At 35.6% G+C, this 19,895-nt stretch overlaps 1 protein-coding gene across 1 annotated transcript in view; it reads right to left on the bottom strand.

Annotated features, from left to right (window-relative positions):
- Positions 1 to 19,895, bottom strand: part of USP12 (ubiquitin specific peptidase 12) — a gene marked incomplete at both ends in the record, with an annotated part of 37,643 nt that overhangs the window by 5,541 nt on the left and 12,207 nt on the right. The window contains 5 exons of the mRNA XM_082488682.1: positions 2,643 to 2,726; positions 3,264 to 3,340; positions 8,089 to 8,315; positions 11,853 to 12,066; positions 18,795 to 18,875. Coding sequence (XP_082344808.1) covers positions 2,643 to 2,726; positions 3,264 to 3,340; positions 8,089 to 8,315; positions 11,853 to 12,066; positions 18,795 to 18,875 — 683 coding nt within the window. The remainder of the gene's footprint in view (positions 1 to 2,642; positions 2,727 to 3,263; positions 3,341 to 8,088; positions 8,316 to 11,852; positions 12,067 to 18,794; positions 18,876 to 19,895) is intronic.

The raw sequence follows: 19,895 nt of genomic DNA, 5'->3' as shown, positions 1-19,895 counted from the left end.
TGACACATCTACTAAGACCATATTTTCAGAATGTCAGGAAATATGTTTGCACAAGACAATCCTTTTTCAAAAGATAGGGGGCTAGCGACAAAATCCTTCAAAACCCATCTTCCTTCCCTTTTTCTCATTAAACTTAGACTGATAGTAACCTGTAGGACTGATAGACTCAAATTTTCTCCACAGCCCACAAGGGAACTAGGAAGTGAAAAAAGCTGGAGAAGAGCAGAATGATGACAGAATCAACTATTTTTAGCGAGAGCTACATTTTTATTATATTACTGAGATATGGATATGATTTGTGCTCTATTTCTTTTTCCAAAATGAAAGTCCTGTTCTCATAAGAGCAACCGATCTTGGGAAGATGTCATCTACCTGGACTGGTGCAAAGCATTCGCCACCTTCCCACACGATATCCTGGTCTCTAAATTGGAGAGACATGGATTCAACAAATGGACCACTCGGTGGATAAAGAACTGGCTGGACGGTTGCAGTCAAAGAGTTGCAGTCAATGGCTCGATGTCCAAGTGGAGACCAGTGATGAGTGGCATTTCTCAGGGGTCAGTAATGGGACCCGTACTGTTCAACTTCTTTGGTGACATGGACAGTGGGGTTGAGTGCACCATCAGCAAGTTTGCCGATGACACCAAGCTGTTTGGTGAGGTAGACACGCTGGAGGGGAGGGATGCCATCCAGAGGGACCCGGACAGGCTGGAGAGGTGGGCCCAAGCCAACCTCATGCAGTTCAACAAGGCCAAGTGCAAGGTCCTATATCTGGGTTGGGGCAATCCCAAGCACAAATACAGGCTCGGCGGGGAATGGCTGGAGAGCAGCCCTGAGGAGAAGGACCTGGGGGTGCTGGTTGACAAGAAGCTCAACATGAGCCAGCAATGCGCAATTGCAGCCCAGAAGGCCAGCCATATCCTGGGCTGCATCAAAAGAAGTGTGGCCAGCAGGTCAAAGGAGGTGATTCTGCCCCTCTACTCCACTCTGGTGAGACCCCACCTGGAGTACTGCATCCAGCTCTGGAGTCCCCAACATAAGAAGGACATGGACCTGCTGGAGCACATCCAGAGGAGTGCCACGAGGATGATCTGAGGGCTGAAGCACCTCTCCTATGAGGAGAGGCTGAAAGAGTTGGGGCTGTTCAGCCTGGAGAGGAGAAGGCTCCGAGGAGATCTTATTGCGGCCTTCCAGTACCTAAAGGGGGCCTACAGAAGAGCTGGGGAAGGACTTTTTACTAGGGCATGTAGCAATAGGACGAGTGGGAATGGCTTTAAACTGGAAGAGGGCAGGTTCAGGTTAAACATTAGGAAGAAGTTTTTCACTTTGAGGGTGGTAAGGCACTGGAACAGGTTGCCCAGAGAGGTTGTTGAGGCCCCATCCCTGAAGGTGTTCAAGGTCAGGCTGGATGTGGCCTTGGGCAACCTGGTCTAGCGAGAGGTGTCCCTGCCTATGGCAGGGGGGTTGGAACTCAATGATCTTCAAGGTCCCTTCCAACCTCAACCATTCTATGATTCTATAAAGCAACTGTGTTTGATAATAGGAGCTCTTTCACTGGGGAAGAAATTCAGTATACCGCCTTTGTTAGTTGAGTAGACACTATGACAGATAAGCTCCGTGTTATAAAGATGGAAGAAAATTATGACTGCAGTGAAAGTGAACTTAAGCTCCACATGAAAAGCAAAATATAAACACTAAAAGCTGTGTTTTGCCAATATGGCAGTGCCTACAGTACAGATTTATGTCAACACAGCTTGTATTGGTCAGGGATCACATTACCTCCCACACAGATATAAGAGCTAAAGCAACAGAAAACAACAGGACAGACCTGGCTTGCCAACCCTCTAATACACACCAATTAGTAAGCTTAGGCAACGTGTGAAGGCAGACTTTGCAGATGAGATATGCCAAAAACCACGTGCTGAATCTACAGTAAACTGAATAACCAGAATCAGTGGTATAACCAGTAGAGCATGTCAGTGTTCCCATCCCTTCAACTCAGCAGCGTAATTCTCTCTCAGATAATAAATACCACACAGTACACAAAATAAGAGGTTTTTCAAAGGTATAAACAAGACTAGAAGAATTATTAGGCAGACAAGAATTGTTTTTAAATATAATGAATTTCAAGCTTCCACAGAGCTTCTGACGTTTTTCAGGAACACCGTTAAGCAGAAGTTTAGTACAACTAATCGCACACTTTTAAGAAACCAGAAACTCAGTTAACAGAAAAAGTTACAAGCCTCATTCTGACTGAATCAGGTATAAGTGCTATCAAACTGATTCTTAAAGCAATTGGAAAAATTATTTTATTATCAAGACAAAACCAAGTTAAAAAAAAGCACATGAAATCAGTGGCTTTTCATCATTACCCATAATCTTTGATTAGTCACTGGCAGTTTAACTTGTCTTTTCAACTAACTTTTGGTCTTAAGACCATTCTTTTTCTCATTTGTAAAATAAATAATGATCAAAGGAGTCCCAAAATGCTTTACATAGATTCTCAGTACTCATTGAGTAAGCTCACTGAATTCAAGCAAGAGGAATGCAACGAAGCTACTCATGCACGCACACAAGGAAATACAAGAGTATTTTCATTAAATACATGGGTTATTTTTTTTCCCTCCCTGAGTTTGATGTACCTTTTATGTGCTTCTTGCTTACTGCGACATTCTTCACAGTAATATTTGTATTCACTGCACAGAGTTTCTGTATTGCTGAAACCCCTGGATTAAAAAAAAAAAAAAAAGAAAAGAAATGCTATAGATACTAGTTTCTCATCTGAACTATACATATACATCGGAGGTTGTAGAGAGGTGGGGGCTGACCTCTTCTCCCTGGTGACAAGTGATAGGATGAGAGGAAATGGGTTCAAGTTATGTCAGGAGAGGTTTAGATTGGATATTAGGAAACATTTTTTCACTGAAAGGGTTATTAAACGTTGGAATAGGCTACCCAGGGAGCTGGTGGATTCGCCATCCCTGGAGGTGTTTAAAAAAAAGGGTAGATGTGGTACTTAGGGACATGGTTTAGAAGTGCTTTTGTCAGGGTAGGTTAATGGTTGGACTTTATGATCTTAAAGGTCCCTTCCAACCTCAGCAATTCTATGATTCTATATAAACAAGTACAATATATACATAATTTTTTAATCTTAAGTCTACATAAGCTAAAATTTGCTAAGCTTGTGAGCTTTTAGTTTTACTTCCTGCTTTCTAGGTAACAGACAATATACAAATTACGAAAATTCAGATCTGTGCGTCTACCTTAAACAATGAGTGATTGAAGTATTCTGCTCCACATCAACTGAAAGGTCTAAGAAGTCTTCATCTTTGCTGCTTATCTGCAGGAAAAAAGAACCAATAGATTATAGCTAAAATTAGTTACACTACCTCTGGTTTTCAGTACTATTTTCTATTGACAGAATGCATCTTTTACCTTGTAACAGCCTTTTAAAAATTGTTACAAGTGGCCTTTCTATTTCAGAGATTTGCTAGATATCCGTTTCTGATTTTGATCAGGAATAAGGAAGTGTATGTGTGTCTGTGGGGGTATATAATACCAGTTGTCATTGTGCTATGATTTCAGTTCAACAACATTAATGCCAAGTTCCTTCTACACCTTACTCTTTTCAAAAGAATACAATCACTAGGATTCTTCTATTTAGTGCTCTCACCTCTGTTCTTCCCCTATGATTCCCTCCAACCGGAGGTTGTGTATTTGCATATCATAGTGTTGCTAAGACAGAGCGCAAATACTTTGAAGCCTCTTCCTGCCTAGATTCATACTCTTAAATGAGCAGCAGATAGCAAATTTGTTGGTAAATGAGAGCTTGGAACTTGGTCTGATAGAGGCAGAATAGTGCATAGCCATTTCTTACAAAAATGCAATAATAATAATTGAAGTAAAAAATAAATTCCTAGAAGCAGAGAAAAAATTCCATCACAAATCCTGAAAAATGGTGATGGACGAAATCCACAGCTACCCTGCAAATCAACTATGTTATTACAATGTTTAGGAATTAGCACCTGCAACCTTAACTTTTGTCTGCTAGTGTTTCCTCTCTGTATCTAGAGATACTCAATGCCACTGATGAGAATGTCCTCTGCCTTTTATGACTCCCAGGTACAAAAGTAAATGCTTTTAGAACAGATGCCTGGCTGCAGTTTCTTGATTGAAAGCAGGAAAAGTTAAACAGCTACAGGAGAACTAAAGCAAGTTGATCTTTAAAACATATGAGATTTATGTTCCCTTTTCAACTCAGAATAAAAATATATTTGGAAGGTTTTCTCTGATTATCATGAGATGAGAAACACGTGGTTGCTAAGGGCAGCATACCTGGAGAATAAAAAGAAAAATACAGGTGGTCAAGACAACTATTTTAGAGAATTAATATCCATTGCAAACCACTTTTGGAATTATCAAACTTGAGTTTATAACACTAAGAACTCTGGTGGAAAACATCTTAGCCTAGGGATTAAGAACAGTTCAGAAAAAAAAAAGTCAGTTCTAGAAAATACTCTGCTGCAGCCTTCAGCTAGGACAGCTGGAATTATGGAGTCATGTGATCGGTGTTGTTCAGACATGCAATTAGATACTTCTTCCTCTCTTGGTCTAATCACAGAAAATTCCATGAAACAATAAAAGATTTCACAGGCAGCTTATCCCACACAGAAGCTCTAAGGGCAGGGAGGAGATGGAGAAGAGGAAAGGGATGTGTTGTACTTGGTTAAGAGATTGGTACTGAAACCAGAAGTTCGCAAAAGGAATTCTTCCATTCTTAGTGGTAATACTGATAATACTGCTTTAAAGAACCTGACTCAGCTTAGCCAGTCCATTGCGCACTTAGGATCGTGAGGAACCATTAAAGGCTTTATTGAAAGAATATCAAATGGATTTTTTTCCATCTACGTTGATAATTTAGAAATTGCTATTCTTAATTTTTAAGATTTCTTGAACATTAGTATTTGAACAGTACTTTTTTTAACATTAACTCATACAGTTTTAATTTAAAAAAAAAAAAAATTATAAAAAAGTCACGCTGCACTCTAACCAGCCCCTCCCTTGTGCAGAGGTTCTGTTTCAGATAAACATCACTAAGTTCCTTAGATTAAAGTTGCTAATGCTATATATTTAAAACATTTATAGAATGAAAAAAAGATGGACAAGGTCAGAAAACCTCCTCACTTGCGGTATCAAGCCCTGATGTGTTCAGAAAGCCATCTGAGTGGTCCTAATATGAGCATCTGAATAATAGTGAAGAATTCGGGTGTTCCAGTATTCTGGCTAAAGGTGGCGGTATGTTGTTCTCACATCAAGGATGTAATTTGCACTCAAACAGCTCAGCTGTACTCTGATGATGAATGCCACACAGAACAGAAAACTTGGAAGGCTAACACTCATGGAATCTGTATTTCTTTCAGTTTGGAATTTCACTAGCAACGTGCAGCAGCTCACTGCTCCCCTGTGTGCTAAGACAGAAACTATTTTTAAATGAAACTGAAACAAAGGGGATGATTTATCTTGGTTTCAAAAAAATAATAGAAAAAAAAGTAAGGCATAATTAAGTCTTCTATTGTACTCCTGTAAAGAGAGACCACTGAGATTTTTATGCCTTGTAGAGTCATTTGAATGCAAGAGAAAGACTATCAGCTGTAGAAAAACATTATCAATATGTTTGGTGCTTTTGACCCAAGACAATTTTCTATTTTTCTCTGCAGAAGTACTGCCCACATTTAGTCATTTCAAATTCAGTCTTAATGAAGTCAATTACATTACTTTATGGTGTACTTATTCTTCCCTTAAATTGTGAGAGAAATCTGTAGAACCAATGGACTTCTAGATCATTTTTATCAATTAGCCACAAAACTTTGTAATTTTTACATCATCATACCGCCTCTATCAAGGAAGGGGGAAAGCATGATATCAAGAAATCACATTAAAAGCATGTAAAGACAACTTACAATCTGTTTTGTAACTTAATTCTTTTATACTGTGGCTTGACCCATGCCAAAATTCTTTGTTAAAGAATCGTATCTATGTTCCTTATATTCCACTGTCCATACTTAAACCGAGGATAAAACTTCAGTCAGTTCATTTTTTATCTTAAAGATGGGCTAATGGTACAGTGTGTCCTGGAAAGAAGTTTCTTTGTTATAATCAGGACAATTGAAATTCGAATAAAATCTTGCTATGCTGATTTTAGGAACATTGAATAGGTTTGGCCAGTTAGAAGAATATAATTATTCTCACTTAGAGCAAAGATATATTACACTTTGTATTTAAGTATGCATTAAATTCTAAATTTAAATAAAAAAAATATACTAAGGTTATTGTCTTATCACTAAGAAGCACTAATTCATCCACTATTGCTGTATAATCTTCTACATGAGCTACATCCAAGTACTCCTGACATTTTAAGTTATATTTCTATATCACAGAAAGACTCTAAACACCAACAGCTTCCAATAAACATTAAAAAAAATCATATATGCTCACTATATTTGAAAATAAAACACTATTCACAGTAATATTACCCGTTTAATGTGTCTAAATTTATTTCTAAGTGCCCATTTTTAGGTCACTGTTTTAATTAGATACAAGTTGATGTACTGAATAGACAGAAGCTGATAGGGCTTGGAAGACAAAGGCACTAATATACTAAACCAATTGTATTAGAACAACAAAATTTAAAATTCATCTGGCCAAGGAGGCACAGTGGCAGACAGACACAGCTTCTCCTCTTCAGCAACTGCTAACAGAAAAAACGAACTGAGCAATATTAGTAAAACTCTCAAAATTGCAATAGGCCTGATAACTAATAATGCTGGCAAAGAGCATATCAGAATTTTAAAATTGAATTAAGGACTGTACCTAGATCAAAATCGTGACAGTGGTCATTCACTATGCCATAGTAAGGAAAGGTAATGATGTCAATCATGTTAAGAGACTAAGCTAAACTCGTGTTTCAAGAAGAAAAAAAAAGCAGTTCAAGAACTAAAAGAGCAGCAATTGACAGTTGACATGAAATAGTTATTAGGGAAGGGAAATCTAACAGAAAAAAATATGGTAGCTAGAAATCAGCATCTAAATTACTCAAAATACCAATATCTACTGAGGTCTGCAGCTACATTACATGCGGCATTAGGAAGCTATTTTCTTTGAAAAGGAGTATTTCTAGAAGACAGAGAAAATTACACGTGAAATATATAGATTTAATCTGATTAATTCCTGCTTTCCAATGTCATGCTGAAATGTGTGCATTACCTAATTAAGTTAAATAGGTATGAAGTCATACAAAAAAATGCCATCATTTAGCTTTTTACAATATCTAAGGTATAGATCACGACAGAATTACTGTAATTTTCAAATTGTGCCACTTTTTCTCTTTCTCAAGCAGGTAAAATTCAATTATGAGTTTTTCTGAAATATATGCTTTCTGTTATTGTGGAACTATTCTCAAAGAAAATTTTAGTACAGCTTATTCAAAGGAGTTTATTTCTCAGGGTCTAGCATTAGAAGAAATCCCGTGAACAGACATTTAGGAAAGGATTACTTTTCCTGCATATTAAGTTATGTTCTTTGAGAATCCCAATCTATTGTTTCAGTGCCAAAAGCCAACCATAGTATCTTGATTACAACAGCTTTAAATTTAAAAACTAGAAACTAGAAATAGGTGGAAACTGATTCAGAATACTTATTTATGGAATGTAACACTAAGCATGGCATTAATTTATTAAGACATAAATTTGAGAAGTCCTCCACATCCCCAAGTAGCCAGCTTCATTGCTCTTGGGAATACATCAATTTAGAATTTTCTAATCTAAATTTTGAAGTTGATTATGATCACACTGACAAAAAAAATGAATTGGGCATTTTCCTAACACTGACCAAAAGCGTTTTCCTATAATTCACGCATCAGCTGCTGAAATTTTCTCACTAACAAAGAAAAAATGCTAATGTTCAGAAAAACATAAGATTTCAAAAGAAATAAATTAATCTAGTATGTTAGTCTGTTGAGATAAATGAATCATAAAACATGAAGTTCTGAAACGTGGAAGAATTCATTTTACGAAGTGTATACAGACTTACAGTTTCACATGTAAGACATCTGGTTTCATTAGTTAATGTTCCCTGAAAGATTTCATGAACCCAGGTTGGGTCTGGCGGGCTGTTATTTTCATTGTCAATGTTGCCATTAGGTAAGCGACCATTTTGTTTCTCTTGTTTTCTTTCCTCTTGCAAGATATCCGCAATTGTATTTAATAGATAGTTTAAGAACTCATGTGCATCCTGCTGCATGTAGTTATCAAAAAGCTCTACAAGATAAAACAACAGAAGATTTTTTTAATTAATCAGTTAATGCTATACTATAAAAAAGTCTTTAAAAAAAAAATTGAATTTCAAAACCGGTCTTTATTTCATGTCTTGAATTATTCATGACAATACAACACCAACCCAAAACACGATCTTCATAAACTAAGCCAAAAATTTAGGGGATGGGAAGAGGCGGGGGCAAATCAGATTACATTCACAGAAATCTCTCAGATGATCAGAATTACCAGAAGAGTGAACCATTCTGCAAGAAAACTAGGGCATGATCAACTATGTAAACACAGGTGTATGTATCGTGCCACCTGAAATCATAGAATGGTTTAGGTTGGAAGGGACCTTGAAGATCATCGAGTTCCAACCCCCCTGTCCAGTCTCCAGATGCCAGATGACTTGGATCTCCTACAGGGGTTACGCTATCCCTGCCAAGCTTAGGTCAATGTCTTGGATAACACAGGGAACCTCAAATGGCATTAGATGTTGATATTTTCCAGAAATGAACTGAGAACTTATGACGAGAAATGTTTAATTATCTATATGTTCTATCACAGGAAGAGCATGAACAATAAATGCTCAAACATTGCTTTAATTATTTTCACTTTTAGGGTTTAAAGTCCATTGCTGCTCTGTCAATAAATGCAGTGCCATCAATATTAGCAACGAAAATAATCAAGATTAAGACTAAAAACTTAAAAGATGCTGGTATTTTTAAACAACTATTTTCTTTCTCAAAGCTCTTTAACTAAAGTAGAATTTCTAAAAGCCAAGTCAAATTAGCCTAAAGTTCTAGCCACAGCAAGAGCAAACAGGTTTCAAATTAGGACTTTAAGTAAGAAATAGATTTGTCTTTCAAGATCTGAAATATCACTTCTGGTGATTGGCATATGTGTCACCTTTATTACTGACGGACTTGTGGGATGGATAATAATGGATTCACTATGCTTTCTGTTTCATGTCCTCAGTTTGACAACATTTCTAAGCATCATAGTTTTAGGATTAATTCAGTGGAAGGAGAATAGTTTCACTGGCACATACTTGTGATGTATAGCAATGATACAGATTAAAACATAAAGTTGAACTCTCTTTCTTACAATTCTACTCTCTTGTTTATGTTCAAATTGGTACTACCCTGAAAACATTGTTTATTGTATTCCCCTCAGATATCAACCTGAGAAATCCTCTGCTGTTATAAATCCTCACATTAGGAATGGGACTAAGAAAACCACAAAGGCATTGAATCAGATTTAGTAATAGTTTTCTCTTCTCTCTCTGACCAGGAATTGTTATAAGGACATTTACCTGCCAATTTAAAAAGCATTCTATATCATTGGCTAATATCATACAAGTCTTTTAACGTGCAATTACTTCAATCAATTATAATTTGCAATTTGCTTGTAGTCCAAGAATATACTAAGAGACTGGCTTTCAGTGGAGGGATAGTTTCCAGGACTGAAGAGATAAATGAAAAAGATACTCAGTGAAGCTTAAGTTTTGAAGTGCATACAGGGATTACATGGAAGCTTCACTATCATTCACTTGATGGCATCCATGAGTAAACTCCAAATAGAAAAAAAAAAAAAAAAAAAAAATCCTGAGTTAGTAGCAAAGTAGGGAGAATTTGTTACTAATCTAGATCATTTGGAGAGATTAAGTAGTGCAATAGGTCAGCGAAGAGTATGAAACAAGTAATTTATTTAATGAACTACTACACTATTTTTGAGAAGTAAGAGTAAGTTCAATCTAGCCAACTATAAGGTCTTTATTTTATCAAGTCAGTCAAGGCAGAACAAGAGCTACAAGTCTCTTGAGGTAAAACACTTCAGAGATTCTTCACAGCGTTACATCATGAACCTCTCAGGGCTATATGCCCAGTCAGTAAATTAGCCTTAAGTACTACAGAACGAAAGCTGCACATTGTTCATTTTACAATTAGAAGAAATTTAAGCAAACACAACAGTATACCTTCAGCTGACTTCAAGACAGCAGCTGCTTCCCAGTTAAGCTTTAAGGTTATTAATATACGTATGTTGTATTCTGACTTTGAAAATAAAGATGAAATAGCAGTCTGGAATACATTAAGATTATGTTCTCAGTCATCACCCTGACATAGCTGGATACTGACTGGAACAGAATCTAGATCGGTGTTGCTTACCTACCTGATTCTTTAGCTAACTCTTCTTTCAAGCTCAAAATTATATACCTTTACAACAAGCACTTAATAGCATATATGAGGTCCTGACAGTTCAGCTGCCTGACAATTGAGCCATTTATTTGTAGAAAAGATGAGAGCATCATCATTCAATGAGACCCACAGAAGCCAACAAGAGCTGAACCTTCACATCTGACTTCTCTAATGAAGATTTTCCAATTGCCTTCTCCTGATTAGAATTTTATTGTCATGACATAATTAAGCATTAAAAAGAATACTTTCTAAAAAGAATTGAATGGCTCCTGTGGTTTATTTTCTGCTTTCCACTTGAACCATTCTTCACGTTTGTCATAGTTAGTCAACTTTCATTGACATAATGAACTATTTCTGTAAATGCATCAACATACAAGCATACCAACTCAAGTATACTTACTGAAGAACTGAACGACAGTTTTCTATTCTGCATAGATAAGAGACTGTACATTACATGAGAGCTTTTTTTTAACAATGAATGTTATTACAATTTGTGGTGTGCATTTGCTGGAGGGGTCACTTCAAATGAAGAATGTCATTATACTACTTTAGTTCTTGCTTTTACTACAGAGATGGTCATCATAACATTTAAACGCTCTTTTAGTCTGCATATATAGTCTTCAAGAGATTACAACAGTGTGAACATGTCTATTGCAGCAGTCTTAAATATGGTACCTCATACAGATTATTATTATTAAAAGCTTTCATTTCTATTTTAACATCAAATTATTTTCTAAAACATTTCCACCAATTTTCCCGGCAGATAAGAAACAAGAAATGTTAAAAGTCTCTGTAAATCTCTTGGAATTTAGGATAACAATTACAGTTAAAAAAAAATAGCCAAAAATACTTAGTGATTTTAAAATTCATTCAGCCTTTTAAAAGTAGGTCAAGTAAAGTATTGCATAAATTCTAAGGAATTTACAAATTTGTGAGTTTTTAAGCTTCCCTTGCAGGGAAGTTTTAATGTCCTTTCCACACACTCAGTTTGGGAGACTGATTCCTGCATTCAGAGAGTAATTATTTTTTTTTAAACACAGAACAAAAGTTTTAGAGTGAATTTTGATTATAACAACACAATTCACAGAGAGGCAAAATTAGCAAGCAATTTCATAAGCAGCCACTGACAATAGACTCGGTTCTTCATGAAGAAAGACAAATAAGGATTCTCTCTCAAAACCGCTCCAGGGTTACACTCTCATTCTAGGGTCACTTCTTTATACTGCAGGACCAAGAACACTTTCCGTGGGTAACAAACAGGAAGGTATTCCGCTATGTTATCTTCAGAATTATATCTTAATTTCTAGGATTATTACACAAGAAAAAGGAAAAAAAAAGTTACCATTTTCTTTTCGTAATCTTGTTATAAATTTCTTGGGAGGTATTACTCCAACTTTTTTCTTCTGGGTGGCTATACTGTGGAAGAGATCAGCTAAGCATGTAAGGAGATTCTCTTTTTTTCTTGGTTGACTCTTGTATGCTAAGACTTTGTCTCGAAATGGTCGACAAAAATAAAGTGCCTGAAGAACTGAATTGCAGTAGCATGTATTCCCAAACTATAAAATAAAAGAAAGATTTATTAGCCTCCATTGTATTACTGTAAAAATGTAAAATTAAATCCAAAGTATAACAGAGTGCATAAGCAGGGGCAAATTTTCTGCAAGTCATTTCTTCTTGACTTTAAGATAGTAAGCCATACTTCTGTTTTACAAGGACTAACAAGTACGCTGTAAGTAAATGCAAGAAAAACATAGGTAAATTTGAATAATACTACATGATTTTGTCTCACTTGTATATTTAATTTCTTAGTAATATTTTTCATTTACTTGGATCAATGTTCAAATACCACCAATTTCACAGCTCCCAAAATACGCCCAGATAAAAATATCTATCCATCTACCACAAGTCCTCCACAACAGTAAAGAACAGGCACAGCATGACCTTGTACTGTGAAGAAATTCAGCTGTAAATTGAGTGCTCCTCAGACATTTCAGAAATTGGATTCTCCAAATCTTATTAGTTGCGATCAAAATCAGAAATAACTGCTTTAACCTGTTCCTACATTTTAAGTTCTTATTTTAGGGTGACAGGATGGGCATCCAGGAGTTTTCTTAAAACAATACAACATGGCTTGTTTAGCTATGGCAGAATTGGTAGTTTCAAATCGAGACTGAAAGGAAAAGAATGCACAATTTGGACATGAGTATTTTGAAGGAGGCAAGCCACTGAATTGAAAGGGGACAGCTAGAAAAGCATTTGTAACCCCCTTTGTACCAGGACACTCCAGATGTCCCTCTTCCCCAGACACCTTCCAGCTCTTAGGCACTTGAGTCTTTTGATCACTGACACTGCCTCCAGCTCACCCCAACACTGCAAACCTCCCCATCACCTCTGCAAAGGCATCATAAGCTGTCAGTGGATAGAGCCACTCTCATTTTATGCTTCCCTCCTCCAGCGAAACCTATTATCTAACACTGAAAGTGTGAGAAAAATCTTTATAAGGCCCTCAGCAAGTAATCCAACCTTTCAGCTGCAGTCACTCAACCTGCAAATTGAAGCACATACCTACTACACACATCCTGTAAAATGTGAAAATAATGTTTACATTTTATATTTATAGTACTTTATATTTTGTATTATATATTTTTATATTACACTTATACTATTATTTATATTTTACATTTTATATAAAGACAGCATACACGGGTAGCAAATTCTAAAACTGTGTTGTGATAGGGATTGTTATATAGCAAAAAGAGTGTATTTAGAGATACTTTAAGAGCAGGTTCTTTCAATAGAGAAAAAGAACTAAAAGCATTTACATCTTGGGAATAACAGAGAAGTAACTGGGTTTTTTTTGCTTTCTCCTGATTAAGACAATGACAAACAATAGCACCATGCAATTTAATCACAAAACTTGAAAGCAAATTGTTTTCCTTTCTTTGAAATTAATGAAATACGAAAAAGTACTTTTTAAATACCCAACACACGCTCAAAGAATAAGAAATGTATTTTTAAAAAGATATTAATTACTCTTAAGAGTAAATGTTAAAAAGTGAGGAAATGAATGCTGATTATTGTTATTTCCTTAAGCTAGTTATATTGGCTTCTTTGTGGTCCAAATCTGCACTCAAGTAGGTCAATGAACTTAAGAGGAAAACCAGGGCTTTTTTCCTTAAAGGAAGCAGAAGAAATCACACAGTAGTTTATGTCAAAACATTTAATATTGTAAGCTAACTATTTATGAGTTTATAATTAGAAATAGCCATAAAAGAGAACTACATTAAAATGTTAAGAAAGTTCTTGAAATTAAATCAAATGGGAAAAGTGCGGAAATTTCTATAGCAAGCGTCAAAAGATGAAAAGGCAGCAAATTAGAAATTTCATATTCCAATTTTAAAAATGAACAGTCTGATGATAAATTAATTAGAACGGTAAACATGCAGTGAGAGATGACCAAAATATGAAACAACAGAGAACTTGCAACACCAAACAAAATTCAGATTAATTTAATATGAATCTATGTTAACCTACATACCTGTGGGTAGGAAATTTGTTTGAAAACAAACTCCTGAAGAAAATTTAATTAGTTCACATTTGTTTTATATTGAAGTGATTATGTATGACTTCAAAACCTAAAATCTTTTCAAAATAAAAGCTTCCAATCATAAAAAAAATTATAAAGGTACCTGTACTAAACAACAAGGGGGAAAAGGTGGAGGCGTTTCCAGACTAAGTAAAAAGGGAATTTGTAACACGAAAAAATGCTGGTCTTACCACTATTATTACTTTACTTCCCATCTTCGACTCCAATATAAAAGCACATCCCTCATTTAGAAAACATTCAAGACCTTGCTCCAGTCTCCCCATTCTTCCACCACCTATTGAGCACCTATCCTTCGCTCTCTAATGCTGCTTCTTCAATACCCAGCTCTGCTGCTAACCTGGCCAACAGACACCTTCCTTCTCCCCTCACTTTACAGTTAGCACTGCCTCAGAAGCACAACACTTGTCAGAAGATGTGCAAGGGCTGGCCGTATAATGAAACACTTGTGAAGTCTGCCTCAGAATAACAGTAGAAAACTGTAATAAAGACCATCATTGTAATTTTGTATCTTAAACTGTCAGCCTGTACAGGATAGTGGAACTCCTCTATCTCATTCAGGGGAACATAATAGCGACTACATACAGCGGAGTTATTGTAACCCATGTTTTCAACTGGTTTATTGCTTGCCTCCTTGTTTCTGTGAGGACCACCTTAAGGTGTGCATATCTAAGAAAAGTAAAAAAACAAATTTTCTCTTTTTTCAGTTCATATTGTTCTTCTGTTCTAAATCCTGAGAAATCAGATTATTTCCTTTCACAAAAATACTGCACACACCTCTTTTTTTTTTAATTTCCAAACAACACCCAAACCTGTGTGGAAATAAAAAAATGAGACAATCAGGAAAGCTGCAACAAAAACACCACACACTCACTAAGGCTTATGGCCTTATAGTTTACTCTTGCCATGCAACATACAACTGGGAAGAAATTTTGTTGTTGAACCTCATAGATCTACAAAACGACACAAGAGGTGTACAAGCACTTAGATCTGCTTATAACACTGTCTTTGTGCAGCACTAGGGTTCCTCCAGCTCTGATGCATTGGCAGCTCTGACAACTTTTATTTGTTGCATTGGTCCACGCCAGCAAATAGGATTTCTGCAAAACACATATCTGTTGCAAGAGACTAAATAATCAAACTTTCTGCTCTATCAGTCTGATAAACTGCTGAAGAGCTACCAGAGTAGCTCTTATGGGATTAGAAGTGTTCATTATTTCATACTTATTGGATAAAATCATTTATTTAATTCATGAAACACATTGATTTGAATAGTTTGCATTAGCGCACTGTAGAGGGAAAGAAGAATGATAGGCAGACTTGGGTGTTCCTGATTGTCCATGTGCATGGGACATCATACTAATAACATTTTCATCTTACTACATATCTTAAATATTTCCTGCTGATTTAGTGAATGGTATTGTCCTTTAAAGTGTAAGCTGAATATTCTATTTAGAGCGTTCACTGACAGAGTCAAACATCCCATCAACCATCTGGTCTTCCATATGCTTCCCATAATTGCCCTTTCTTAATTCTTCTTTTACCTCTCAAATTGTTCTTTCAGCACATCCTCTGAGTAATCCCTAGATTCCACCGCAAAGCTGGAAAGGACATGAGATAGTGTTTCTGCCTTCTCATCTTTTACACTACCTCTGGAGAAACACTACATTTACAATTGACAGATCTCTCTTCCAGAATTGTCACCTTTATCTAAAATCCTGTCCTGCATTCCAGACATCTCAAATGGCTAGCTATCACACAGCTAGAAGAGAGCTATTGATTTCCACATTATCTCAATTTTTTCCATTACTTGGACAAAGTTTGGACAAACAAAATCGATATACAAATTAGAAAAATTTAGCAGTAAATGTTATCGAACCTCTAAGAGCTTCACTTTTTGTAATTGCTATAAAACAATTAAGAGAAATCAATGAAGGCATAAATTGTGATTTCTATCACTTCTCAGTCTAACCTAAAAATCTCAGTCTAATCTAATCTAAAGTCTTAGTTTATTATCTAATTATCTAATATTTCTTTTAATTATCATTAGCTCTGTCATTCTTTCTGAATGACCATTGGCCATAGGTTACTAATGAAGAGGTGACTACCTTTCCTTTTCCTGATAGATTTAAATTCTGCAAGCTTATTACACATTTATGGCACACCCATAGTGTTAGTAAACACAATCTGTGTAACAGCTGAAAACCATCCAAGCAACAACATGACTGAATTTTCTTAGCCAGCCACTGCACCTGAAAAACACAGCACCAGTGTTCCATATATGTAATAGAATCCCATTTCGCTATTTATTACAATTCAAAGAAGTTTGGTCCATAAAACTTTATTGTTTGAAGCTAAAATAAGCAACATTCCTGTGCTACACAGAAAGTTAAGAGATATCTTAGCTGCCTGCCTCTTATGTGTATGGTTGAGGACAATGACTTAAAGACAGATCTCCCTTCAAATTTTGTACTCCCTCAGGACTACAGAAAGCCAGAATTTGTTGATATTCATTATATATTAGGAAGACTGTTCTTTACTGAAACTTTTCTTAAGGGTAGAACATATGTAAAACATCAAGATTAGATGTACAATACAATTTTACTGTTAAGTCTTAATGTAATACATCATGTATAAAACTACAGTCATAACAGATACTGTATAGACTAAAAGACTGGTTTTTTCTATTGGATAGATATAAAGTACATAGAATAGAACAGATTTTGTAAAAAATGTAAATACAGGTTTTGGTCACCTGAGCTCACATATACGCTCATAATATAAACATTCAGTCCTATTAGATGTCAACCAAGAAAAACATCAGTGGAAAATAGTAAACCACTCCTGGACAAGTTTAATTATTGATAAGAACAGATTTTATGTTCAACATTTCTTTCTCCAAATATACATCAAGTATGAGAGGGGAGCCAGAGTACTATTCTGGATATTCCAAAAGCTCGGGCCACTTCATACTGGAATTTTGTTTTTTTTTTTTTAAATTTATTTTTCCTGTGTTTTGGACTAAACTGATGAAGAAGCCTCATATTTAAAGACCTTAAAAAGTCAAAGTCCAAATATATTAGTATCATATATTTATCCCCAGTTTAACATTTGAAATTAAAAGTTAATTTAGAGAATTGGAATTTCTCTCTAATATGTGATCTGCATTAGTTTGTTTGTTGTACAAATGTTTGGGTCATTTTAACAAGAGTTTGTATGTATACATTACCAAGGAGGAAGACAAAGACTTAAGCTAAGCCACTGTTCAAAAAAAACGCTAAAACATTATCAAAAGACAAGGCCAAGACAACATAAGCCTTTTGCACATTGGAATAGTCCACAGTACAAGCTTTTAGAAGTGCCAGTCTCTTGAGAGAAAAGTTGGGTGGACTCATTAGACACTTGGATATCCGATTGTTTAAGATGACTGTGAAGATGTTGCAAGTTTTCAAGTATTTCTTTTGTATTTCTCTTCCTCTCTCTAGAAACATTTCAATGCCAAAAATTGGGGATACATTCAAATCTAAAAAGGGACAGTAATGCAGCAATTATATCAACCAGTATTTTAGGTACAAGTTAACCTTAACAGATTTTGTACACAGAAAACAAACACTGCAATAATATCCAATCTATTTTGAGATATGAGCAGAAAGACATACCCTGTCTGGACTTAGACAAGAAATTAGGAAAACAGGTTATCTGTGAACAGGATAACAGATTTGAAAAAACATAAGAACAGCTTTGATGGAAAGCCTAAGCCCTGCTACGGAACTTACAACAAGTATTAACAGTTAAACTACTGCATTTCCTCTTTTCAGAGAAACAACACATGATTCTGAAGATATTTCAACTTTCATGAGAAAGTAAAAAATTACTAATAGCATTTGAGAGGCATGTATGTCAGCTTATCAGTAAGGGTGTTTTCTGACTGCATAGTGCATACCGGGATGGCAGACTTCTGAACCATATCAGTACTATGAACCTAGAGGTAGAGACATATGTTATAGTAGCAGGAAAACATTAGAAGTAATTAGTTTCATTAAGAAAAGCAAGACGATAGTTCTTGTTAAATCAACTTGGTTTAAATATGTACTTTCTGAATCCAGTAAAGAAAATTGTTTAATATTTCATTTCAGACAGAATAATGCAATTTCTAACAGGATATACTTTTCATGGGTAGTATCAGAAATTAAATTTAAATTATTCCTTAAAACTAATGATTGAATCAAACAATTCAGAATTTTTTTTCCACCATTTCTTTCCCCTTTGGGCTCAGTACTTTTTTTTAAATCTTAATACAAATATCAGATGTGAACACTTCTTATCATCAAAAGTCTTTCACAGATTTTTTTCTTTTACTGTATTTATTCACTTTTGAACTATAAGCTACTTATTTTAAACAGATTTTTTAGACGCACACATTCATAGCAAGAAAGTGATTTAAAAATGCACTACAATTAGTAACATGAAATCAAGTATTAAAAACACAGTCCAATTCCAACAATTATTTCAGTAGCATATTTCAACGAATACACTGAATACTGAAATACATTTCAATAAGTATGTATATTCAATGACTGTATCTTTCAGCATTTTAATTATGCACTCAGTTGCAGTCTTGTAATTTAACAAATCCACTCATGGCATTTCAAAGCAATAAAGTTATGGGCTGAAACTTACATTAACCAAGCCAAAATAGTGCTCATTGACTGGAAATTGTTCCGGACCAATCTCTTTCTCCAAAGCTGAGGCATTGGCGCCCTAGAAAAATCAAAAGCAGTAAAGTATTAGTGTTGCAAATACATACACAGTGAATTTAACTATTTGAGTAAAAGAAGTAAAGTTTTTTGGCACGGATAAATGACTTGTCACTGAAAATTCTAAAATGAGTAACTACAGCTATGGGTGGCAGCTCACACACATCACAGGCATCTAAAACACAGTCACAACTGTAAGTCTGGGCACAGCAGGCATCTGGGGCAAAGAGCTGTTGTTCAAGAGCCAGCTACGTTTTGCATCATTTGTACTGAGATACAGTAATGCTGATTCTTACATTTGCATACTGTCCAGTTAGCTCAGTTAAATATTTTTACCCCCAAAACAAACACTTGTTGATTTATTTCGATTTACCTACAAGAAAAAATAAAAAAACACAAATAAACAAAAAAAATACCAACAAACCAAAACCAACCAATAAAACCCTGGTCACAACTACAGACCTTGCCAACACCAAACCAGTATCTTCAGATCTCAGACCATAAGACTTCAGGTTTACTACACTTACACTGAAGCTCTCACTAGTCAGGAGGGAGGAGAACAAAAATAAATGAGACTAAATATCAAAAACAGATGAAACACCTTCTTGCCTTTACCCTGGAGGAAGGGGAAAAAGTGGAGTTTGTGACCGAGCTCAACAATCTGACATGGCAAATTAACCAAACTTATTTAGTCAGTCTATTGCTTAATGCAAAGACAAGCCTGTAGGCAGGGTAATATCAGCTATCAATGCAGGAAAATCAGTCCTTTGAGTTCTCTGTTGATTTGCACTCTCAGGGTGTTTAGATTGTCCACAAAATCATTTCACACAGGTCTTGGAGCAGGCAGCACATCTTCTGTGCTATAACTTAATACTTACATACGTATAAAAAAGAACCTAACAGTCTTCTACCACCAGAAGATTATTCCAGCATAATCCAAAATACCTTAGAGATGCGTTTCCAAGTATGTTCTGTTCAAAAACATCTCAGAGTAAGTTATATTATTTTCATGTATTCTCATGCA

The sequence above is a fragment of the Vanellus vanellus genome (genome assembly GCF_965231255.1).
Source record: "Vanellus vanellus genome assembly, chromosome: 1".
Taxonomy (NCBI): Eukaryota; Metazoa; Chordata; class Aves; order Charadriiformes; family Charadriidae; genus Vanellus; species Vanellus vanellus.
This window is presented reverse-complemented; position numbering and strand designations above follow the sequence as displayed.